We start from the raw sequence: 26,758 nt of genomic DNA on the forward strand, positions 1-26,758 counted from the left end.
TTGCTGAGGATCAATATGAACTGTAATTTTTAGAATTTCTGACCCAGAAGATCAGCTGACTTCATTTTTTGATCAGGGTGCAGGGAATAATCATTGTATCTGAAATGCTCAGGCCTAAGACACACCCATATTGAGCCTTGGGCTGAAATGAAATCAAATGCGCAAGGTGTGGACATGAATTTAAAACTTGAATGGAATAGGGGCTGAGATGTAGTTAAGTGATCAAGACTGTAGATGTTGTGACTGAGGGGGTTGGGTAACCACAGAAACTGGGCAAGGGGTTAGAGAAGACAGAGAAGGGGTCGGACAGAGATAACTGCATATATTATTGTGAATGTGGGATTGGCAGAAACATATATGCAATACATGGCTCTGGATTCAGAGCATTAACTTTTTAAAAATTACTTGTTAGATGTGATCCAGCAAGTGATCAATTTGAGGGTAACTTGTTCAGTTGCATGTCAACCAGATTTTCCTGAATTCAGCCAGCACGAGCTTCAAAGAAACCAATTGTGTGATGCGATTTCAAACAGGCTCTTTGTAAATGCAATTATTTGCAGGCATAGGTACTGCACATGGACTTATTTACCTTTACCAATGTGGAAGGTGATATATTTTGGGATTGTAACTTAATGCATGCTTTCTGCTCGCTATATCAGAGCTTTTGGAGCTTTTTGAATCGCGCAAATAGGTGCGGGCAACTTTTCATTAACCACTCCATCCAGTTTTATGTGCTAATGGATTCAGTAGGAAAAGATAGCACAATGGTCAATGCACTAATAATCCAGTGGCTCAGGCAAATGTTCTGGGGATATGAATTCAAGACCCATCACAGCAGCTGGTGCAATTTAACTTCAATTAAAAACAATCTAGAACTGAAAGGTAGCCCCAGTAATGGAAACCATAAAACTATCACTGATTTTCATAAAAGTCCATCTAGTTCACAAGTGTCCTTTAAGGAAGAAAGTATTTCATTCCAACTGATCTGACTTTATGTGTTTCCAAAACCATAACGATGTGATTAAAATGGCCAAGCAAGCCGCTCAATTCCAAAAGCTATATGATGGTTCAGTGGTTAGCACTGCTGCCTCACAGTGCCAGGGACCCAGATTCAATTCCAGCCTTGGGTGACTGTGTGGCGTTTCCACGTTCTCCCTTTGTCTGCAAGGATTTCCTCCAGGTGCTCCAGTTTCCTCCCACAATCCAAAGAAGTGCAGGTTAGGGCGAATTGACCATAAGACCATAAGACATAGGAGTGGAAGTAAGGCCATTCGGCCCATCGAGTCCATTCCGCCATTCAATCATGGCTGATGGGCATTTCAACTCCACTTACCCGCATTCTCCCCGTAGCCCTTAAATCCTCGAGACAACAAGAATCTATCAATCTCTGCCTTGAAGACATTTAGCATCCCGGCCTCCACTGCACTCTGCGGCAATGAATTCCACAGGCCCACCACTCTCTGGCTGAAGAAATGTCTCCACATTTCTGTTCTGAATTGACCCCCTCTAATTTTAAGGCTGTGTCCTAGTCTCCTCACCTAATGGAAACGATTTCCTAGCGTCCACCCTTTCCAAGCCATGTATTATCTTGCACGTCTCTATTAAGTCTCCCTTTAATCTTCTAAACTCCAATGAATACAATCCCAGGATCCTCAGTCGTTCCTCATATGTTAGACCAACCATTCCAGGGATCATCCGTTGACCTTGCTAAATTGCCCGTAGTGTTAGGTGCATTAGTCGGGGTAGATATAGGGTAGGGGAATGGGTCTGGGTGGATTACTATTCAGATCATCATGGTGGACTTGCTGGGCCAACGGGCCTGTTTCCACACTGTAGGGAATCTAATCTATTATGATGAGCAAGGTATGCTGGCCTTGCCAACAATACCTGCAACACCTTCAAAATAAAAAGAATAAAATGATTCAGTTATAACCCCTCTATAAACAATAGTCCAGTCCATTTCAGAATGATGAAGAAGCTGTCAATCCAGTTAACATAAAGAGTCCTAGTTTCTAGATAATGTACCCTGTTTGATATTGCCCTCCAACAAACCTGTGTATTGAAATGAAAGTCTCATCAATTTTCATGCTACATTCATCACAATAAACTATTTTCAACATATGTTGTGAATTTTAAATGCTGAATAAGAGGTAAAAAAATTTTTAAAACTGCACTGCATTAAAAATGAGCATAGTTTAACAATCTACATAAAGACTTAACTGGTTCAAGAACAAAGAAATAAATCTTCAAAGAGCATTAACTCTGATTGTGTAAATCTCTGAAAAGAGTAAGGTTTTTTTCTCACCTAAAGTTAATAATTCTATTTGCTCACTAGTTATGCTATACCTTCAGGGTTCTTGTTGTAACAGTGTGGATGGCGACAATCCGGTCCAGGCTGCCTTCATCCAGCTCTCTCAAGTAAATTTCATACAACTCATCCAACTGTGGAGGAACCAGTAGGTTGTGATCTGGCAAGAGATATGGGAAAATACTAGCTCAGATAATGTAGAATTTGTGTGGGTAGAATTGAGACACACCAAGGGGAAAAAGAACATTAATGAAGGTGGTTAATAGACCACCAAATGTTGGGAATGACATTAAATAGGAAATCATAGATGCATACAGGGTAAAGGAATTATGGGTGACTTTAATCTGCTTATGCAGATGGTGAATCAAGTTAATTATAATTCCTTGGAGGAGGAATTCCTGATGTGTATGCAAGATCATTTTTTGTACGAATATGCTGAGGAACAAACTGAAGAACAGCCCATTTTAGACTGGGTATTAATGCAATGAAAAAGGAATAATTTGTATTGCAGTCATGATAAGCAATTTTAATACTATAAGTAGAATTCATCATCAAGCTGGAGAATGATGTAGTTGATTCTGAGACAAGGGAAACTATGATGCATGAGGCGCGAGTTGGTTATGATAGATTGGGAAATTAGAATTAGATTCCCTACAGTATGGAAACAGGCCTTTAAGCCCAACAAAGTCCACACCAATCCTCTGAAGAGTAACCCACCCAGACCCATTCCCCCATCCCATATTTACCCCCGACTAATGCATCTAGCATTGGCAATTTAGTATAGCCAATCCACCGGACCTGCACATCTTTGGAGGAAACCGGAACACCTGGAGGAAACCCATGCAGATGTGGGGAGAATGTGCAAACTCCACACAGTCATCCGATACAGGAATCAAACCCGGGTTCCTGGTGCTGTGAGGCAGCAATGCTAACCACTGAAACACTGTGCCGCCCATAAATGTTATTGAAATTAATGCCAAACATTCAAAGAGTGAATGGGTAAACTACAAAAATTGTTTATTCCTATCTGGTGCAAGAGTACAAAGAGCAAAATTGCCAAACCATGGCTTATGAGCAAAGTTAGAGATAGTATCAGATGCAAAAAAGAGGCATACAAATTGGCAAGAAAAAAACAATACATCCTGAGGTTTGGAAACAGTTTAGAAGTCAGCAAAGGAGGATCAAAGGAATGATTAAGAAGTAGAAAATAGAGTATGACAGTAAGCTTGCAGAGAACATAAGAACTGAGGGTTAAATCTTCTATAGATATGGAAAGAGAAAAAGATTGGTGAAGACTAACATAGGTCCTTTACACTCAGAAACAGGGGAATTTATAATGGGGAACAAAGAAATGGCTGACAAACTAAATATGTACTTCACTTCTGTCTTCACAGACGAGGACATGAACAATAACATCCCAGAAATGATGGGGAACACAAGATTTAATGAGAGGGAGGAATTAAAGCAACCTTTTATTTGTAGAGAAATGGTGTTTGCACATTGGTGGGGTTGAAGGCCAATAAGTCCCTATGACCTGATAATCTACACAGAGTACTTAAGAAAGTGGCCCTAGAAATAGTGGATTCATTTGTGGTCATCTTCCAAGACTTTTAGACTCTGGAACAGATCCTACAGATTGGAGAGTAGCTCATGTGATCCAACTTTGAAAAAGGGAGGTAGCGCATAAGCAAGGAATTATTTACTGGTGAGGCTAATGTCAGTAGTAGGGAAGACACTGGAGTTCATTATCAAAGAGTTTATAGCAGAGGACTTAGAAAACAGTGGTATAATCAGACCCAATTTGCATGGATTTACAAAAGTCTTTCAACAAAGTCCCATGTAAGAGGTTATTGTGTAAAATTAAAGTGCATGGAATTGGGGATGGTGCAATGAGATGGACAGAAAACTAGTTAGCAGTAAGCATTCGATATATCAGAGTTAGGGCCCTACTTATGTATATTAAATGACTTAGATAAGGGAAATAAAGACAAAATCTCCAAATTTGTTGCTGACACAAAGCTAGGTCAAAGGGTGAACTGTGAGAAGGATGTGGAGATGTTACAGTGGAACTTCAATGGGCTAAATGCACGGGCAAATGCAGTACAATGTGGATAAATTTGAGGTTTTCCACTTAGGTAGCAAAAGCAGGAAGGCAGATTATTAATTGAATGGCTGTAAATTGAGAGAGAAGATGTGTTCAACAAGACGGGGGTGTCCTCGTGAACCAGTCGCTGAAAGTGAGCACCCAGGTGCAGCAAGCAGTAAAGAAGCAAACAGTATGTTGGCCTTCACAGTGAGAGGATTTGAGTACAGGAACAAGGATGTCTTGCCTCAATTACACAGGGCATTGGTAAGGCCATACCTGGAATATTGTGTGCAGTTTTGATTTCCTTATTTGATGAAGAATGTTTTTGCTACAGAGTGAATGCAGTGGAAGTTTACCAAATTGATTCCTGGGTTGGCAGGGCTGATGAATGCGGAAGGGATTGAGTTGGGTATGATTGTATTCATTGGAGTGCAGAAGAATGAGGGGGTTCTCATAGAAACCTATAACATTCTAACAGGACAAGACAGATTAGATGCAGAAAAGACACTTCCAAGGGTGTGGGACTCCAGAATAGGGGTCATAGTTTAAGGATAAGAAGTAAACTTATAGGATTGAGATGAGAAAATATTTCTTTACCAAGAGAGTGATGAGCCTACGGAATTCACTACCACAGGAAGTGGTTCAGACTAAAACACAATGTGTTCTCAAGAAGGGTGCAGATATAGCTCGTAGGTAAAGGGATCAAGGAATATGGGGGAAGGCAGGATTTTGATATTAAGCTTGATGATCAGCCATGATCATAAAGAACGTCACAGCAAAGGATAAAACGGTCTATTTTGGTTCCCATCTTTTATGTTTCTATGCTCTTATTTCAGAGAGGCAAAATCACAATTTATGCAAAATTGAAACATGAAAAAAAATACTTGTGCTCATTCTGACAGGTTGATCCCCACTATGCAGGTTAGGTGGATTGGTCATGTTAAATTATACATACTGTCTACAGATGGATTAGTCATGGGAAATGCAGTGTTAGAGAATGGGGGGGTGGTGTGGGTGGGATGCTCTTTGGAGGGTCAGTGTGGACTTGATGGAGTGAATGGCCTGCTTCCACACTGTTGGGATTCTATTATTCTATGTATAAATAGGAAGTTCATTGGTAGTATGACATAGTGACTGTATATTTTCAGAATAATTGCAATTTTATTGGGAATTTCTGGCATGCAAAGTCTATATTCCTTTGTGCATGGCATTGACACAGATGCCAATAAATTCATATATACACATACACACAAACAAGTAGAGTCTTGCAAAAATCGATTGTGAAGCAGATTATCTCTACTTATTCAAAGGAACAAAATGTATAAATTATAGGAATTAAATGCTTTCATACCATCTATGATGTGCCGTTGCTGTTGAATAATTTCAGCACACAGCTGCCGATGCTGCTCAAAACGTTGAATGACATAATCTGTTTGCCGTATGACATTGTCCTTGAGTAAAGCATTGGACTGCATTTCTGTGTTCTCAATTTCCAGTTCATGCACCTTACAGAGCAGGCTCAAAACCTCTCGTTGTTGCTCACTGCTGATCCTCTTGGGAAGGAGCTCTTCCAATCTATGAGCACGTGATCGAATGTCAGTGAATTGTTTCTCCAACTCAACCTTCAGGGGGCAGGGAGAAACTGGTAAGAGTTTTGAAGCTCCAAAGGATGAAGTGAAGCACAATTTAAACACATAAAACACATTAATCACTTCTGCATAAGATTAGTCAAGAATTAATAAATGTAGTTGGCTCTGTGTATTCATTTTATGCTGGATTACCATATCGCAATTAATTGATTGTGGATGCTACAAAAGGGACATTCCTTTGACTGGCAAACTCAATGCTTGTAAAAACAAAAATGAAGTCACAATGTTTTAAGGAGATCAATGTAAAAACAGGAAAGCCAGGTTTACAGTCTCTAACTGTAAAACATCCTTAATATATGGACTCATACATGTTGTGTAACATGTAACATGGCATACTGTAGCAGGGTGACTGAGGGCTTTGGTCCCAATAAGAATGGCTCTTTTATGAAATATTTATACTTGGATTAGGAGGAGAGCAGGTGAGTATAAAACGGAAGGTTCAGGAAAGATAGGGCTATTGAGGGGTATGCACGCTGACAAAGCATCTGCGTAAGATTGCACTGTGTGACAGATATTAAAGTGTGTTTTGAACTTGGATTAATCAAGGACTGCTATTTGTCAAAATAGAAGGGCCCAGTACAAACGTTATATTCCTCACAATGGCCTGAGAAAATGAAGCCTTTTTGCACAAGAGAAAGTCAGCAAGTTTTTATTTTAAAATTGTTTAAAAGTACCTTCACTTAGATATAGTTTCAACAACCAGACTTATTCATTTAAAAACATGTTTTATAAATGCTTGTAATTATAATTTGCTTTGTGAAAGATTCATAGGAAATAAGACACATAAACAGAAACAAAGATTGGTAACAAAAATAATCAAAATAAAGCAACAAATACAGAACTTCTTCAAATAAACTATTACAGACTAGTGAACTAAGCTACCAATGAAAGCCACTGGGCTCAATCCATAAATAGATGCATTTCTGTAAAGTAAGTGACAATCTGCAATTCATTACACAATATATTTCAACCAAACGATGAAAATAGTATGAAAGTTTTTTTTATAATCGCCATCACAGCTAATATACGCCAATATATTTCTGCAACCACATAAGAAAGTGCAAAAGCTATTTCAAATTCAAATCACTGTTTCAAGGCGTTCAAAGTTAAATCAAAATTAAACAACCATATTACTTCCTGGAAATTCAAGAGTTATTTTATAATAAACAGTGTTTATACAACAGCTGTTGAGTTGGTTACCTTCTGCCATTTCAATTTCTTCTGCTCAGCCACGAGTGCAGCGATACTTTCCCGAGCCACAGCGACCTCGGCTGGTTCCATAACATCAGACTGATCATCTCCAGTGTCTGAATCTTTCTCACTATCCTCCTTGCTGTAGATCTCCTTTTGGTATTCTTCCCTCCATTTTTTGGCTCGTCGAGCCTTTTCCTGTACCCAGCTGCAGGAACAATCAGATGACTTTTACTTCACACTTTAATTAATTCACCACCAAATAACCAGTTTTGGCCAACATTGTTCCATCAACACTGACTTTTTCTGTATTGCCATTGTTGAAATAGGAAACAGCAAATTTTTAGGCTTTTATTACATTTCTGTCTTATCTTGTGCACCTACTGACCTTTTAGGTTCCACATATCAATAATTTATAAGCAGTACTAACTGCAATCTGTGTTATGCTATCACCCTTTCTTTGCAAGATTTTAGTTCCATAGGTGCAAGTTGTTTTCTGGTACTTTGGCTGCTGAGTAATTATTTGTGTATGCATTGAGACAATGAATGTCAACAGACTATTCACTATTGCAGGCATCAAAACAGAAACCAACATTCGTATGTTGAGCTCCTGGCAGGAGTCGCTGGATAGAAAACACAGAAGAGAAGGGGTGTATTTTCAATGCAAATTGCAAATTGTTTGATGAACTTTGCTTGCTGATGCATCAAATCCATGAACAATATTACAATTTGAAAGATGCAGCATTTAATAATCTTATTTGTCATGAAACTACAATATAATTGATTGCAGTAGAAGGTTTACTCTTGTTTCATTAGCTCTGCAAGTTATTAATGTCATACATGATTAGTAGTTGAGCAACAATGGTCTACAAATGACAAAGGTTATGGAGTTAATTAATGTTGTATTACTTCTGTTGATCTCTTTAAAGGCTTTAAGGTAATACAAATTGTGTCTTGTCTCTATGACTGGTTGCATGAAACAAAAATCTTGAGAGATTTCTCATCTTCTCTGCTGATTCTACTTTTTTATTCCTCCTTAGATATTCAGCCTTGTGCAAGCTGGCAGGAACCAATGTTCCCAATGACTACTGGGGGAAATATGAATTATACTGACTCTGCGATAGTTAGTAAGTGCCTGGATGTGTCAACTTGAATTTGCATGTTGTTGCTGTCCAGCTCCAGCAGATTACGCCGGATGTCCATCTGTTCTCGAAAGGCAGTAATTAGATGTTCACGAAGCCTTTCCATCTCCCGTCTGTCATATCGAGAGGAATGTAGTTGTACTTCAGCTAAAAGAACAAAATTAATAAAATTAACAGTTTCCTTCACATGACACAGCATGCAAAAGCACCACTTCTCAAGACTTCGAGGCTTCCAATCCCCATTTTAGTCAAACTCTATAAACCATACTACAGAAGTTTGTATCATCGGTTCAAGGTAATTTTCCTGCTCCTGGTGCACAATCCTACAAACTAAGATAAATATGGATTACATCATCTCAGACTGGAATCACGTAATACAGAGAAGAAAAATACCATATGTGGCAGAAAATTATCCAGTGAAGATAAAAGCTTTGGAACATCTGGATAACATATTGTGATTACACTCAAACTTTCAGATGGTTAAAAATGTGCTTGTGCTTTGAATCTCATTTGACCATTCAATTTATATCCATACAGGTGATTTTAAGCCAGCTTACTTGCAGGTAACTGGCAGTTAATATTTCATGGGTCACTGACTCACACTGAAACCCTGACCGTAGGCCTGATAAGTCTGCTTAGTGGGCTGCTCTGTGGTCGCAGGGAGAAAGTGAAGACTGTAGATTCAGTCAAAAAGTGTGGTGCTGGAAAAGCAACATCAAAGGAACAGGAGAGTCAATGTTTTGGCATAAGCTCTTCACCAGGAATGTCGGTGGGGGGCCCAAGGAGGCTGAGAGATAAATGGGAGGGATGTGGGGCTGGGGATAAGGTAGCTGGGAATGCGATAGGTAGATGAAGGTAGGGTGTCATGCTGATAGATCGGAGTGGAGGGTGGAGCAGATAGGTGGGAAGGAAGATGGACAGGTGGGACATGTAGGCAGTGTCAGGTTGGAAGGCTGGATCTGGGATAAGATAGTGGGAGGTTAGATCAGGAAACTGGTGAAATCGACATTGATCCTGGGTGGTTGGAGGGTTCCAAGGCCGAAGATGAGGCGTTTTGCCTCTATGCGTTGGGTGGTTAGAACTTGGCAGTGGAGAATGCCCAGGACTTGCATGTCCTTGGTGGAATGGGAGAGGGAATTGAAATGTTCGGCCACAGGGCAGTGGGGTTGATTTGTGCATGTGTCCCAGAGTTGTTCTCTGAAACACTCTGCAAGTTGGCGTTCTGTCTCCTCAATGTAGAGGAGACCACATTGAGAACAATGGACACAGTAGATGAGGTGTTTGGTAGTGCAGAAAAATCTCCATTGAATGTGGAAGGATCCTTTGGGATCTTGGATGGAGGTGAGGGGGAGGTGTGGGTGCAGGTTTTACACCTCTTGCAGTGACAAGAGAAGGTGCGGGAGTGGAAAGTGAGTTGGTGGGGGATGTGGACCTAATAAGGGAGTCGTGGAGGGAATGATTTCTGGAATATTGAAAGGGATAGGGAGGGAAATATAACTCTGATGGTGGGGTCTGACTGTAAGTGGTAGAAATGGCATAGGATGATGCATTGTATCTGGAGGTTGGTGCAGTGGAAGGTTAAGACTGGGGGGTTCTGTCCTAAAAACGCTATCCCTTACTCCCAATTCCTCCGAGTCTGCGACATTAGCTCCCAGCATGACCCATTCCACTCTAGAACATCCCAGATGGTCTCTTACTTCAAGGACCGCAATTTCCCATCCCATGTGGTCAACAATGCCCTCCAGCGCATTTCTTCCACTTCCCGCACCTCCGCCCTTGAATGCCACCCCTCCAATCGCAACAACTTCAGAATTCCCCGGTCCTCATCTTCCACCCCACCAACCTCCTATACAATGCATCATCCTCTGCCATTTCTGCCACCTACAGTCAGACCCCACCACCAGTGATATATTTCCCTCCCACCCCTTTCAACATTCCACAAAAACCATTCCCTCCCCTTGTTAAGTCCACGCCCCCCCACCAACTCACCTTCAACTCCCGACATCTTCCCCTGCCACTGCAAGAGGTGTAAAACCTGCGCCCACACTTCCCCCTTCATCTCAATCAAAAGCCCTAAAGGATCGTTCCACATCTGGCAGAGATTTTCCTGCACCTCTAAATTGCTGACAATGTGGTCTCCTCTATATTGGGGAGACAGGACGCCAACTTGCAGAAACTATCAAAGAAATCTCCGGGACACATGCACCAATCAACCCCACTGCTGTTTGGCCGAACACTTCAATTCCCCCCCTCCAACTCTCCCAACATGCAAGTCCTGGACCTCCTCCACTGCCAAACTGTAGCCACCCAATGCTTGGAGGAAGAACACCTCATCTTCCACTTTGGGACCCTCCAACAACACGGGTTCAATGTCGATTTCACCAGTTTCCTGAACTGCCTCCCCCCCCACCTTATCCCAGATCCAAACCTCCAACTCGGCACCGCCCCCTTGAACTGTCCTACCTGTCCATCTTCCTTCCCACCTATCTGCTCCACCCTCCACTCCAACCTATTATCACAACACCCTACCTTCATCTACCTATCGCATTCCCAGCTACCTTCTCCCAGCGCCCCCCTTCCCATTTATCTCAGCCCCCCTGTGACCCCTTGCACATTCTTGATGAAGAGCTTATGTTTAAAACGTCAATTCTCCTGCTCCTTGAATGCTGCCTGACCAGCTGTGCTTTTCCAGTACCACACTTTTTGACTTTGGTCTGCAGGCCCCACTGGTACACCAACCTGGCTTGGAGGTTATAAAAATAGTACAAACAGAACTAAAGCCTTGTCTGAAGATATACTGCATTTGGAACAAAATGTGTGAACTGATAGCAGAGACTGAAGTAAAGTTATATAATCTCAGTAGAGACAAAACTGTAAACAGACAACGTCTGGGACCTGTCTGTGCACATAACATTTATGAAGGATGCAAAGGTAGGAAAAGGTAGAGGTGTAACTAATGGTAATTAGTTAATAATTAATGTTAATTAATGATGGAAATTGTACCATAGAGAGAGATTATTTTAGCTCTGAAGATCAAGACATAGATTCGGTTTGACAGAGAACTGGAAAAACTAAGATTTGCTTAGTGAGTGGAATATTGATTTTCAACAGTTATCACACTAGTTGAAAAGGTGTATGGAAAGAAATATGTGGTGAATTGCAATAGAGAAATGACAATAATTATGGATGACTTTAATCAAGATAAATTAGGAGGAAGAAATTTTGATATGAGAGAAATAAAGTCAGACACATAAAATCAGATACAAAAACAAGAAATTGCTGGAAAAGCTCATCAGGTCTTGGAGCACCTGTGGAGAGAAATCAGAGTAAACATGTCAAGTTGAATGACCTTCCTCAAAACACACTATGAAAAGGAACAGCGAAGTGACAAATAGCAGCAGTAAGCAAGGCTTGCAGGCCAGAGAAGTAAGACTTGAGGAATTGAGGTTTCTGAGGCTGAAGGTAGTGGAACCCGAGGGCGGTGAGGCCAGGGCCCAGGGACAGGGGTCAGGACTCTGGTGAGTTGTGGGGTGGGCAAGTAAGACTGCAAAGGGTGGAGCTATAAGGGGTGAAGTGGGTGGAGAAGACCTACAAAGTGGAAGAGGTGCTACAAAGAGAAACAAAGGATGGGAGGGATTGCAAATGGTAGAAAGGGGCTAAAAAGGGGAATGATTGGCTGAAAAGTGTGGTTAGCAGTTTTAAATGTTCCAGCAAAGGAATAGTGGATGCTATAGTGGATTATTTAATCCCTAACAGTTTTATTTCATAAAGATTTGCATTTATGTATTATCACATCTCATATCCTTGTGGTACAGTGACTATGATAGAGACAAATATGGAACAGATTAGCTACGGCCTCACCAGTTTGCAGAAAATGTGTTTTGCTATATAGCTGTATTTCAGGTTGTTTGTTAACCTATGAGTTTTCCCAATATGAATATTGTGGCTCTTAGGAAGTTAATCCTTCCCTTTTATGTTGAAGCTTTAAGTTTAGCGGGGCACTGATGATTATTGAGATTGTCATTGAATTCTTCTAATTCTGCTTCTGTTGATTTCAAAAACCCCAGATGTCAACAGAAACACAGACGGTAATGTACTAGAGGGTGAATCATGTTTCTTTGGCTAAGTGATAGTTTTATCAAGTTTCATGGAAGGGTTCTCTCTGCGAAGCCTAACGAGATCACACCACGAATTACCAAACTCACCTCATTAAGTACCCACCCTGTCCCAAGGGAATCCCTTTCACTCAGTTCTAGACAAAACTTATGACCTGTCCTTCCCAGAAGTTACTGGTATCACCCTCTTTAAAAGGCTATTGCTCAATCAGTCAAACACTATTATTCCAGGGTTCCCCTGTAAGCTTCCTCACTTTGCCCCAGACATAATACAGAAGGGAAAATTGGCACCACTCTTTGTGGTCAGGGATGTGTAGATCCTGGTGGACAGACTGATGCAGAAATGGGATATTCCTTTCCCCCAGGAATAGCAAAGGAATTAATATCACCAGTCCATGCCACCCAGGTTAAATGAGAAAGATTGGACAGATTGAGTCTGTGTCTTTGGGTGTTTATGGGAATAAGAATTGATCTTATCAATGCATTTGACAGTGAGGTTGGTGAGTTTCCCTTTACAGGAGAATCTTGAATTAGGGACACAGTTTCAAAACACAGTCTGCTATTTAAGCCAGAGATAAGGAAAAATGTTTTCACTCAAGCTGTCCTCATGCTTTGGAACTTTGCTCCTGTGAGAGTGGTGGAGGCAGAGACATTAAATGTTTTTAAGGAGAAGGTAAACATAGTCTTGCCCAACAAGGGAGTCAAACCTTGTCAGGTGGTTGGTAGGAATGAGCAGTTGAGGCCAGAATCAGATCAGCTATGGTCTTATTAGATGGCGGAGAAGGCTCAAGGGGCCGAATGGCCAGTTGTGCTCCTAACTGGCTTGTTGGGCACTTTGGTACTTGAAAATAAAATTCTTGTAGAGCCAGGCAGCAACTTTTGCTTGACCCCACAAGGAAAACAAAGGCCTTTTGTAGAAATGGATTAAAAATAGCAATGGAACAGTGAGACTGTGAGAGACAAACAAACTCAACAAAAGTTCAACAAAACTTGGTCTGACAAAACAATCGGTCTTTTTTACAAGGAAGCTGCATGCAGAGTGGCTGATCTTGGAAAAGAGATAGAGTTGATTACAGCTCTAAGTCTCTCTCACAAGTTCGCTCTTACAGAGAGAAAAGCAGGAAGCTTTTATACTTAAAACTTATCAACAGCTATCAATAACTATCACTAGAGATTAGCCATCCATTAGACCGGTACATTGAATTATGATCTGTGTTATTACCTCCGAGGTTTATCATGTTGACTTCCCAAAACGTTGTGCCACATATGTCATCTCATAATCTCGTCCTTGCTGGGGCTCAGAGGCTTCTGTGGGATATCTTTATTTGGGCGTAGTCAGTATCCCAGAATTTATGTAGAGCCAGCTGACTCAAGCTCTGCTGACGTCTACCAAGGTTTAAGAATTGATATGGACTTAGCCTAATGCAAGACCTGCTGAGGTTAACATTGCATTGACCTTTGGTTTAGTCTTAACTTGCGTTGTATTACAACTAGGGGTTGGCCAGTTTTCCCATCATGCAACTATCTGTTCCACATTCCCTCTTTCTGTCATATCATGACAAACAGTTACAGGTATATTAACAATTTGATTGACAATACATTGGCAGAAGCAAACAAGCAATTCTATTCCTACTAGCAATAGTAATATCAGTTAAAAGGCCTGAAAGATCCAATCAAATATTCCATGACCCAATCAGCCCAACCAACCCGGTGGGTTATAATCATGGAATTCCCTGCCAGTCTTTTGTATTTGATCAGCATGTAGCTTAATATGGACAGCCAGGTTGGTGATATTCTCAGAGGCATCTAGAATGTAAATCCAGCACTCCTGACCTACAACAGTGCACATTCCTCTCTGCGAGGCTAGCAGATAATCCAAAACCAGTCGATTCTGCAATGCCATAGTTTGGAGAGCCACCAGCTCAGCTAAGACCTCAGCCAGTGCTTGTCCAGTTACCCTGAATTCTAAAGCTGTCTCATTTGCCAGGTGTTCCAACAATGGGGCCATGTAAATCAATTCATTGGCTGCCCCAGCTGTTCCATACAGTGGAAAGGTCTTCATGAAGAACTGGTCTGTTCTGGTAATGGCCCTTTTGGCTTGTGGATGGTACTGCTTAAGAGAGGTCAGGTGATGCATGTAGGGCACAACATAACCTAGATAGCAGGATCCTATCCAACTGGTAGGAAGGCAAGGGTATGCTTTGGTGCTGCATAAAAAGTAAGTGCCATGATAAGCCGTAAAATCATTAGTCAATGTCATCCAAGGTTGCAGGGTAGAATAGGCCCATGGACTATTAGAAGTTATATTCCATACTCTGGACCAATTGCAGTTAAACATCCCATTATCAGAAATTAGATTAGATTAGATTAGATTCCCTACAATATGATAACACGTCCTCTAGCCCAACAAGTCCACACTGACCCTCCGAGGAGTAACCCAGCCAGACCTATTCCCCTAACCCTACATTTACCCCTGATTAATGCACCTAACACTATGGGCAATTTAGCATGGGCAATTCACCTGACCTACACATCTTTGGATTGTGGAATGTTTACTGCTGGGCCTTGCCAGTCAAATGTAAGATTACAGCTGCTTTGCCCATCAATTTTCCCTTTCCTGATTTTTTAAAGCATATAGAACCTGAAGCGTTATTTGAACGGACCTGTAAAGGAAGGGGGAACTAAGTCATGGTTATATGCAGGCTAATACTATGTTGAAAATTTAGTCAGCTCATAACCCACAGATTCCCATGTTCTCATATCCCCATTAACTCTCAAAAGCAAGCACAGACGGTGATTAAAAAATAGCAGGAGATTGGGATCAGTACCTATTCCTGTGCAACAGAAGATACTGCCAACTATTCAGACTAGTCACTCACCTTGCACATTGCGTATGTCAGCTTTATCATTTTTTGTTTGCTGTATCCGTTGCGTGTCTATCTTTTTCTTCAGACGATGAATTTCACTGCGTAAGTCGGAGATAATATTGGTGTACTGTGCAATATGATAGGACACATTCATCAAATTGCGTTTTACCTGGTGTATGAAATAAAACTCTCATTAGACACTGGATATGCCAAAACGATCCTTAATAATAACAAACTAGATTGAAGTTCCAACTATAGCTTATAAAAGAAATTGCCTCTTTCCCAAATTTGGGATCAAAATCTAATTGTTGTCCTTTGCTGTAACCTAACACATTTTTTAGCATTTTACTCTGAATTTTCATTTCTTGACACAAGGTCGTTCCATGTGAAGAAAAAATGCAATGAAAAGAACATGATAAGTTGATATTATTGTGAAATAATGACTGCATTATGTTTTGGAAAAAAAAGATGCAGCAAGTCATGTCAAAAAAAACTAGCAAACATTCTAGAAACTACTAGATTCTAGATTCCTGAAGAAGGGCTCATGTCCGAAATGTCGATTTTCCTGCTCCTTGGATGTTGCCTGACCTGCTGCGCTTTTCCAGCAAGACATTTTCAGCTCTGATCTCCAGCATCTGCAGTCCTCACTTTCTCCCATTCTAGAAACTACACCTATTCTGAAAATTTTGATCCTCTTCCAAATAATTGAATTGCTTTTGTGTAGAGTCAAGGCTAGAACCCTGGGAATAGATTGATTTTAAATCTTACAAATACCCAATTTTTTTAAAATACTGGAGGTTACTCAATTCAATGCTCTTCCATTGGCAATGCCTGAAGCTAAAAGCTGTTCATAAAGAGTTAATAGGCACATACCTGAACCAGAGAAAAGAAAGCATCACCTTTGTCTCAGATACAGTGGAACTTTCTGAATGTTGCTTATTCATGTGGCTGAATTATGAACTTGAACTTCTAAAATCATACACTTAGAAGCTTGTGTACAGTAACGCACTTGAACAGTGTAAAAATTACTGTAGGATTAAAACAATTGGAGGAATATAGAAACTGGGCATGATTTGGACCTTTCAGAAAATCAGTACTAATCGCTCGAAGAAGTAACAGAAGAAATAACAAATAAATAAATAAACTGGAAAAAAATGTAGGTGGAAGCAAAGGAATTGAGTCAATTTAGCCTGTTTTAAAACCTCAGGAAATCTAAAGGTGATTCAAAGCCATTGTTTATTTTCCAAGGTTATCCACTACTGCAACAGAGGGAAACACAGATGCTCATTTATGTACAAGGCCCCTCAATATAAAAATCAATGATCAACAATGCAGCACACAGAATGTCTTTTTGAGCTGGTAATGTGGTATATGAATTTCTGTGTCACCATGATCCCACATGCATGGTCTGTATATCCTACTGACTAGAGGATCATATTAAATGACATATCCCTTCAGGTATTCACAACAGAGAGTGTCATCACTACACTCAACTAACTTGTGCTTTAAAATCTCAGAACACAATGTCTAATATTAGATGTGATTCTGGAATTGGATGACACTTGCTTAACAATCTTGTAAAGGTTTATAAAATCATGACGGGTATGGATAGGGCTAATATACAAGGACTTTTTCGCAGGGTAGGGGAATCCAAAACTTGAGGGCATAGGTTTAGTGTGAGAGGGGAAAGATATAAAAGGGACCTTAGGGGCAACATTTTCACATAGAGGGTGGGGTGTGGATGGAATGAGAAAGTGATGAAGGCTCGTACAATTACAACATTTAACATTCCTGATGCCCAAAATGTCAATTTTCCTGCTCCTCGGATGTTGCCTGACCTGTTGTGCTTTTCCAGCAACACTCTAATCTTGACTCTAATCTCTACCATGTGTAGTACTCACTTCTGCCCAACATTTAAAAGGACCTAGATGGGTACATGAATAGGAGGAGTTTAGAGGGATATGGGCCAAATGCTGGTTGATTAATTCAGGATATCTGGTCAGCATGGAGGAGTTGTACTGTGGGTCTGTTTCCGTGATGTACAACACTATGACTAATCTAAAATATACAATGAATTACACTGACAACCAAATTAAGATCATGTTGGACTTGCCATGTGGCTCACTTACACTTGCTAATAGCTATATTCATAGATAGGGACCTAGCCTTTGCTGGAAAACAAGGACTATCCAGGCATTTCAAAAATTTGTAAAATTAAACAGAAGCCTGAGAGACAATAGTTCCCAGGTACATTCTCCATGATAATGCCTTGATCAATCAGTCAACTCTGCAAAAATCAGCTCTCTGTTCTCCTGAAACATAAATTATTAATCCTTTTGAAATTTGGTATTCTTTAGTCTGTCCTGATGAATGCAAGATGAAAAATTTCAGAAGTATGTCCCTTTTTACAGCAACATTAGACATTAATGATTTAATTTGCAGAATGATTCAGACAAGTGACATTGAAGTAACTCAAAATGATTATTTTTCTTGATTCTTTATTTATTAATTTCTTTAAAGATATGTATTATAGATTTAAAAAGTGGAAATAATGTAATGCATGTATTGACAGAATTGCCTGATTCTTACCCTGGTTTTAATGTTTTTGGCACGGTCTGCGTAAGTGAGGGTATTGCGTGATTCCTCAAAGGAAAGGCTGGCTGGACTGATGTGAGCGATCATCACAGTCCGGCTGTTTCCACCCAAAGAATCCTGCCGTGGGAAAGAAGGACATAAACTGAGAAATGGAAAACCGGTGTTTGCCTGTTAATGGAACTGATTCTTGAGAAGAGGTACTGAAAACCCAATAAACTTAAATAACATGAACATTAACAATAAAATTGCAGTTTTATGCTAAACGTTTATTGTTTAATAAAGAATTATACCTATTCTCAACAATAGCAATAGTCACAGTTTGATTTCACATATCCTGCAACAAGGTTCAGGGAAAGCTGAATGTAATACTTGAGCGTGTGACAAAGCAGTTCCTTTAACAAGGTTAGGTTGTCCTTAATTTTTTCTTCAGGATGGCGTAAAAATACAGGTTCCGAAAAGTCTGAGTTTGGATGGGTTTTCGGGCCAATTTGATAATGTCTAACAGATATTGCCTCAGACAGAAGGTGCTCAAGTTTAAAAAAACACTTGTACAATGTAAAGGGAGTGGCCCGATCTCCCAACTAAGCTATTCCCTGTTTTATTTTTCAGTAGTAGTGACGAAAGGCTGCTGGAAGCGAGCTCAGGCTGGTTCTCTCTCTCTGACTTCTATCCTATCCTATAAGACCCTGTGTTTGAATTTACCTTTTGTGCCAAGGAGCGTTTACGGGAATTTTTGCAAGTATATTGGAACAGCATCATTAATTTGGGATAGTCTGTTGGGTTTTTGGATAGGAAAGGTTATTTGCTATTTTGTTTCTGTTCTTTGTGTTTCATTCAGTAATCTTGTAAATAAATTCTGTTTTGTTTAAAACGAAGTGGTTTGACCAGCTGATTCTCTCCTGGAATATCCACTGTACACCTGCTTAAAACAACTGGGCTACCTTCAGGGTCTGGGCTACCTTCTTGAAATGTTTTGAGGGGTTCTGGCCTGGTCCATAACAAGTGGTAGTGAAAAGGGATGACATTGTATTGACATACATGTAATCCTAATCTTGATGTGTATACACACACACACACACACACACACACACACACACACCCTTATACCTTCAGCAATCGTGTCAGCTTGCTGTCTCGGTAATTGACGTATTTATTTCCTCCCCTCTCACTCAGAGCATTAATACAGTTTCCAAGTGCCAACAGTGAACGGTTGATGTGTGCTCCTTCCTTCATTCGTTTTCCACGGTTCTGCGTCTGTAAAACAACAGAAAAATTAAACTAATTACAACAAATTTATTGAACACATGATGAAACTGATGACTACAACAGTGGGGCCTTCAAAGGCTCAGAGCAGATCACCACAATACAAAGCTTTGAATTAAATCCAATTGAAGATTTTTCCTGTAGTTTATAAATCTGATTTTCCACACCTCAAAATCTTTTTTAAAAAATCAGTTACATGTTCAGAAGGTGTAATGTGGAAAATTAAATGTATTTATGTTTGTGCACCTGTGATCTAAGATGTGAGGAAAGGTTAAAGATGTGAGAATTATAACAGACTGGGTGTAAGTATCATGAGAATGCATTTGTTAATGAGATGATAACCTTGGCATCATCAAAGACATGCTACCAAAAGTCTGAGGAGAGAGGAATGGAGGAACAGTATTTGAGAGCTGTAATCAGTATTCCATACATTTGCATATAAATAAAGAACCCTGAGTGACACATATTCATCACTTTTAGATAAGGTGGAGACAGATGCACCAGACGTAACTAAGTATGGTATCTTCAAGAGTTAGGTAGAGTGGCAAGGTCTTGATGGGGAAAGTGCATTGAGAGCATAAGGAGGACCTTTTAGCTCTCAAATGACTCCCTCATGCTGACCACAATTCACAACATTTTTAAAGTTCTGTGAAGCATGACTGTTTAACAATCTGATCTGGCTCCATGAAAGTGACAAAGAATGAGACCATGTCTGTCTTCAGCCAGGTAAGATTTGCAGGGTACAGTTCAATATGCACTCTTAAAAAACACGCTTAAAAATGTGGAGAGCTTGGGAATATGGCCAATGATTCCAGAATCAGAACCTATCCATTATTGTTAATGGTCCATGAGTCATCCTGATAGTGAAAACCCAATAAATTGACCTGGCATCATGCTGGTATCACTAATCAATCAGTCCCCTGAACAGCAAATACATAAGTAGTATGCCTAGCAACAACCAACAGCAAACCATTAGAAAACAACCATCTACTGGGCTTACAACAAGAAAGACATTATGTTGAAACAGTGCTGAGGAGCCATCTAGTCAACATGAAAAGTCATAATTCATAATTAGTTGTCAGTTACCAGGTACCAATATGCATCAACAGAAGCCAGCTTCATTTTTTTCTGTTTCATTATCTTTACATATTTAGTTTTCTGGGAATTGTAGTTTTGGAGATCCTTTCTTTTCCCTGAAGACAATGTATCTCCTTGTTGAAGATCATAATTAGAGTCGTAGAGATGTACTACATGGAAACGCACCCTTCAGTCCAATTTGTCCACACCGACCAGATATCCTTAATTAATCTAGTCCCATTTGCAGCATTTGGCCAGATACCTTTTAAATGCTGCAATTTTACCAGCCTCCACCACTTCCCCAGGCAGCTCATTCCATACACGCCCCACCCTCTGCATGAAAAAGTTGCCCCTTCGGTCCCTTTAAAATTTTTCCCCTCTCACCCTAAACCTCTGCCATCTAGTTTTGAACTCCCCCACCCTGGGGAAAAGATCTTGGTTATTTATCCTGTCCATGTCCCTCATGATTTTATAAACATCTACAAGGTCATCTGTCAGCCTCCAAACACTCCAGGGAAAATAGCTCAAGTCTGTTCAGCCTCTCCCATCACCTCAAACCCCACACCCCCCACCAAGCACAGGCAACATCCTTGTAAATCTTTTTTGAATCCTTTCAAGTTTCACAACATCCTTCCTATAGCAGGAGACCAGAAATGCATGCAGTATTCCAATAGTGGCCTAAACAATGTCCTTTACAGCTGCAATATGAGTTCCCAATTCCTATATTCCTATATTTGTAGCTTGGTTTATTGATTCCAATCTACCTGGCCAGATCTCCTTACAACACATTTGTTTCACAAAAGTATTTTTTACATTTGATTGTACCTTTTGTTTTAGCATAATTAACCTAAACCTAATGATGTTATGATCACTATTTCCCAAATGCACCATCATTGAAATATCCACAGCTTACTTCATTCTACAGAACAAAAACAGGCACTTCTTTGATCATCATTGGGCCTAATACACACTGATCAAGAAAGTTTTCTTGCATACATTTTAGTAATTTTGCCTCCCCAATTACTTTTGACCCTTCATACAGGTGAATGAGTTACACTCAGCTTTTACTAACTAATTTTGAATTGATATTACAGTCTGATAAAAATAAAGGCTCACTGGGCACACAACTCTTAGGTTTCTAATGTTCCTTTCCCTGAAGCTTTTTGCTGCCTCTCTAGCAGTCATGTTATCTTGCTGTGACAAATACATTTTACATGGGATGATGCTCTCGCATTTGTAGCAGCCCAGAGTAACCCATTCGTTCATCCAAAAGTAGATATACACCACACACCATGGTCTCCTTCAACAGCAACCATTGCATAATCATTGTAATGCCATGTGGATATATTCAATATATGTGTCCCTAATCATTCAAAACATTCATATAAAGAAGAAACCTTTCTGGTAATGCCAGAAGTCCAATTATTATTATTTAAGAATATGTTGATGAATATCAACAGAACCATGTCATTGGGGATTGAAGTCATTTGGTGAAAATTTGTATGAAAAATGCACAGAGTGGTTTGAAAATGCAAATTTTACAATAGATTACCGACCAATTTCAATTATAACACAATCTTCTCTGGAAAACAAAAAAGGTAAAATCAGCAGTTTCTGTTTTCATCAGTTCAAAATTTATGAAATCCTTGACCCAGATATTTTGTTATTTGTTTTCCATAATGTTTTGCTGCAAATAAAAACTCTGCACAGGTTATTTGAATGGAGCTATAATTTGAATGGAACTAGCATTCCTGACGAAGGGTTTATGCCTGAAACGTCGATACTCCTACTTCTTGGATGCTGTCTAAACTGCTGTGTTTTTCCAGCACCACACTTTTTGACTCTGGAGTTATAATTCTCCTTTTAAAGGAAGGTGTGTCATATTAACAGGCAAACAGCGTTTCACATTTGAACTACTGAACTTGTTTATTGTTAGTTACAAATACTGACTAGCCATGTTCCAGGTTAACCATTATGGCTCATATTCTGGGGGCAAATCTTTCTGTCCACACTGCATGATTCACACTCAATCTTGGCAGAGCCACTGAGGGTGAGAGAAACATCTTTTAAGAACAATCATGTAAATCGATCGCAGGAAGTAAAATTGGCAAAACTGGTCAGAACTGGCCTGCACAGTAACAGCCGTACAAAGGAAAGCAATAAAACTTAAGCAATCAGAAATGTGACCAGAAGTCATTGTGCAGAAATGTCAATTGATCTGAAACTTTAACTTCTGTTTCTCTTTCCACAGGTGCTGTCTGCAATTCAGGTTTTTTAAGCTTTCAACCAAAGCCACATTCCTTTCTATGGCCAGTAGGTGGTGGTGTGAACCAGTCTGAGTAATGCATACCCAATTCCTTCCTGCCCTTCTGCCACAGTTGTGTCAGTTAGCATAAGGCTATGGATCTAAGTTACTGCAACTACACTCAACATTTATTTTCATAACAGCACTAATAGCCTTAACATTTTAGAATTGTGTTTTAAAATTGCTTGAAACAGGGGCAAGACCTGTACAAAACTGTATAGGGTATGATGGGTTTTTAATCTATTGGCACAGTACTCAGCCATTCCTTACTTTAACTCTGCTACAGCTATAATTAATGGCTTTTGTGCTAATGGTTTATTATATCGTCATTTAAATATTAAAATGGGTATTGCACAAAAGCATAACAGAAAATTATATAAAATGTCAACTTCAGTGCAAGGAGATAATTTCATCAAATTATGGTAATTATAAAATAAAGGCTCCAAGACATCACGTCATAGTGAATGGTTTTCTCACTAACTTCCCGAAACAATAATGATATGAACAGGATACTAATGAGCAGATATCTAACACAACTAATGAGAAACAATTGAACTTTTTTTGGTGACATTCATTTTTGGAAGTGTCAAAACCCTGACTTGTCGCATAGATTAATCTGGTTACGCAGTAATTACTACAAATTACTACAGCAACCAAACAAGGAAAACAAATCTGATTTAAAATTACCATAGCACATAATTTCAAATCAAAAATATAGATGTTTTTGGTGAGAAAGTGATTTTTTTCCTCAAACAGTTTCTTCCACCCTTGCCTCGGAACGTGCAGTATCATGACCTGCAGGTACCCTCTGGCACCTTGTTGAATTATTACCACGTGAGTCTTTAAAGGGAATCTGGGTAGGCAGCACAGCGGCTCAATGGTTAGCACTGCTGCCTCACAGTGCCAGGGATCCGGGTTTGATCCCAGCCTCGGGTGACGATCTGTGTGGAGTCTGCACATTCTCCCCGTATCTATGTGGGTTTCCTCCGGGTGCTCCGGTTTCCTCCCACAGTTCAAAGATTTGCAGGTTAAGTGAATTGGCCATGCTAAATTGCCCATAATGTTCAGGGATGTGTAAGTTAAGTGCATTAGTTAGGGGGAAATGTAGAGGAATGGGTCTGGGTGGGATATGCTTCGGAGGGTTGGTGTGGACCTGCTAGGTCGAAGGACTTGTTTTCAAACTGTAGGGATTCTAATAATGGGATATTCAATCAGAAGAGGATTCGCCTATCTGCCATTTTACACATAAATATTTTTAGCAGTTAGATCAGTACCCAGCAGGATAATGGATCAAGTTTCCTGCTCTGTAAGTCCAGTAGCAGTCTAGCCAATTGTAATGTGACTACCACAGCCATGCCAAGGAGATATCTCACCGTAGCTCATGTTCAAGCCTCAATCTTAAATAAGATTTAACATTTTCAATTCACCTTAAAATAGTAATTCTTTAAAAAAACTACTTTATTTCAACAATAAAAAAGCAAAGCACTGGAGATTCTGGAAAGCTGAACTCAAAACCTACCTCCAGTATCCACTGCTTCCTGCTCCACAGCAACTTCTTCAAATGTAGATACATTAATTGTGATAACATGTTGAAATGTTCACTCAATATGGAGTTCAATAATGTTAGTGCCTAAGCATCTTCATCCATTCTTTCTCCCAACCCTCAAACGCCAGGCCTTGTCATCACATGGTCTGCTCCCACAACCAACCCATTGCCACCTAATGATGGTCCCCATTAGCAGCTATTGATTCTCCCACGCTGAACCTTACCCATTTCTTTGTCTGCCCAACAGCTGTTTGCTTTCTCTGGGCCCACCTCCACCCATTGTTTACTCTGCTCCATTCCCCCCAGACCCCATCTTCAGCATTTTCCTCGGTACAATCAGTTCTGAAGACGGGTCACTGGACTCAAAATGTTAAGTTTGCTTTCTCTTCACAGATGCTGCCATATCTGCTGAGTTTCTTCAGTCGACAAGCAGGAAGCTGGGAGAACACAGCAAGCCAGGCAGCAGCAGGAGGTGGAAAAGTCGACGTTTCGAGTGTAACCCTTCTCCTGATGCTGCCTGGCTTGCTGTGATCTCCCAGCTTCTTGCTTGTCTACCTTGGATTCCAGCATCTGCAGTTTTCTTTTGTCTCTAACCAAGTTTGTACCTGCTGAGTTTCTCCAGCAATTTCTATTTTTGTTTTGAATTTCCAGCAAGCGCAGTTCTTTGGTTTTTAAAAACAGACTCAAATTACTTGAGTTGGATTCACCAACACTTAATCCATGAGTTTTGAGAAATTATGTCCTTCTAAACATGTGTTCTGGATTATCATTTTGACAGCACTGACACCATTCTGAAGTAATTAGGGATTAAGACTTTTACTTTCCTAACCCTAAAAAAGTTGCATCCCAATGACATAACAGCAGGGAGACCAGAATAGCACTCAGTATTGCAAACATGGCCTAAGTGGTGTTACTGTACAGCCACAACATGACCCCCCCCAACTCTTATACAAGTGTTGTGAAACCTAAAAGGGTTCAGAAAAGACTTACAAGGATGTTGCCAGGGTTGGAGGGTTTGAGTTATAGGGAGAGGCTGAATTTTCCTTGGAGCATCAGAGACTGAGGGGTGATCTTATAGAGGTTTATAAAATTATGAGGTGCATGGATAGAGTAAATAGACAAAGTTTTTTTCCCCAGGACTGGTGAGTCCAAACCTAGAGGGCATAGGTTTAAGGTGAGATGGGAAAGATTTAAAAAGGATCTAACGCGTAGGTGGTGCATGTATGGAATGAGCTGCCAGAGGAAGTGGTGGAGGCTGGTGCAATTACAACATTTAAAAGGCATCTGGATGGGTATATGAATAGGAAGGGTTTAGAGGGATATGGGCCCAATGCTGGCAAATGGGACTAGATTAATTTAGGACATATGGTCAGCATGGACGAGTTGGACCAAAGGGTCTGTTTCCTTGCTGTGCATCTCTATCACTCTGTGACTCTGTGCTCTTAAAAATCTTTAATTTATACCTGTATCAATGCAATTAAAATACAATAAAATGCCTTTTTGTGTGTTTTTCACTTTAGCAGGAATGTAACATTTACCCAACTCCATTCTGTTTGCATCCTGCCTAATTATTCTGGATAGTTTATTAGAATTCCAGAAAACATTCTGTGCAGCAGCAACCTATAGGTGTTAACTACAGGAACGTATTGAGAATGTTAATACCATTTTAGTGCCATAATAAAGCCCAAAACATGTTTATGACAATCACTTCAGCTTTATATTTTCTCAAATTTTTTATTTATGTTCTACCGCTCTGGCCTCATCAATCCTCTTTGTTACTTGTTCAAAAAACTCAATCAAGTTTGTGAGACATGATTTTCCACGCACAAAGCCATGTTGACTATCCCTAATCAGTCCTTGCCTTTCCAACTACATGTACATCCTGTCCCTCAGAATTCCCACCAACAACTTGCCCACCACCGACGTCAGACTCACTGGTCTACAGTTCCCTGGCTTGTCCTGACCACCCTTCTTAAACAGTGGCACCACGTTAGCCAACCTTCAGTCTTCCGGCACCTCACCTGTGACTATCAATGATACAAATATCTCAGCAAGAGGCCCAGCAATCACTTCCCTAGCTTCCCACCGAGTTCTCGGGTACACCTGATCAGGTTCTGGGGATTTATCCACCTTTTACTGTTTCAAGACATCCAGCACTTCCTCCTCTGTAATATAGACATTTTCAAGATGTCACCATCTATTTCCCTACAGTCTATATCCTCCATGTCATTTTCCACAGGAAACACTGATGCAAATTACTATCACCCCCACCTCCTGTGGCTCCACACAAAAGCCGCCTTGCTGATCTTTGAGGGGCCCTATTCTCTCCCTAGTTACTCTTTTGACCTTAATGTATTTGTAAAAACCCTTTGGATTCTCCTCAACTATTTGCCAAAGCTATCTCATGTCCCCTTTTTGCCCTCCTGAATTCCCTCTTAAGTAATACTCCTACTGCCTCGTCTATACCTGATATATGCTTCCTTCTTTTTCTTAACCAAACCCGCAATTACTTTCATCATCCAGTATTCGCTATACCTACTAGCCTTTCCTTTCGCCCTAACAGGAGCATACTGTCTCTGCAGTCTTGTTATCTCATTTCTGAAGGCTTCCTATT

General features: G+C 40.2%; 1 protein-coding gene across 3 annotated transcripts in view; it reads right to left on the reverse strand.

Moving 5' to 3' along the window:
• The window catches only part of kif19 (kinesin family member 19), a 232,949-nt gene that overhangs the window by 32,224 nt on the left and 173,967 nt on the right, over positions 1 to 26,758 (reverse strand). For all 3 annotated transcript variants that reach the window (XM_072558545.1, XM_072558543.1, XM_072558542.1), the window contains exons 8-14: positions 19,061 to 19,207; positions 17,948 to 18,070; positions 15,371 to 15,527; positions 8,349 to 8,523; positions 7,244 to 7,442; positions 5,746 to 6,016; positions 2,347 to 2,468 (exon numbers count right to left, since the gene is read on the reverse strand). In XM_072558545.1, coding sequence (XP_072414646.1) covers positions 2,347 to 2,468; positions 5,746 to 6,016; positions 7,244 to 7,442; positions 8,349 to 8,523; positions 15,371 to 15,527; positions 17,948 to 18,070; positions 19,061 to 19,207 — 1,194 coding nt within the window. The remainder of the gene's footprint in view (positions 1 to 2,346; positions 2,469 to 5,745; positions 6,017 to 7,243; positions 7,443 to 8,348; positions 8,524 to 15,370; positions 15,528 to 17,947; positions 18,071 to 19,060; positions 19,208 to 26,758) is intronic.

The sequence above is a fragment of the Chiloscyllium punctatum genome, chromosome 39, assembly GCF_047496795.1.
Source record: "Chiloscyllium punctatum isolate Juve2018m chromosome 39, sChiPun1.3, whole genome shotgun sequence".
Taxonomy (NCBI): Eukaryota; Metazoa; Chordata; class Chondrichthyes; order Orectolobiformes; family Hemiscylliidae; genus Chiloscyllium; species Chiloscyllium punctatum.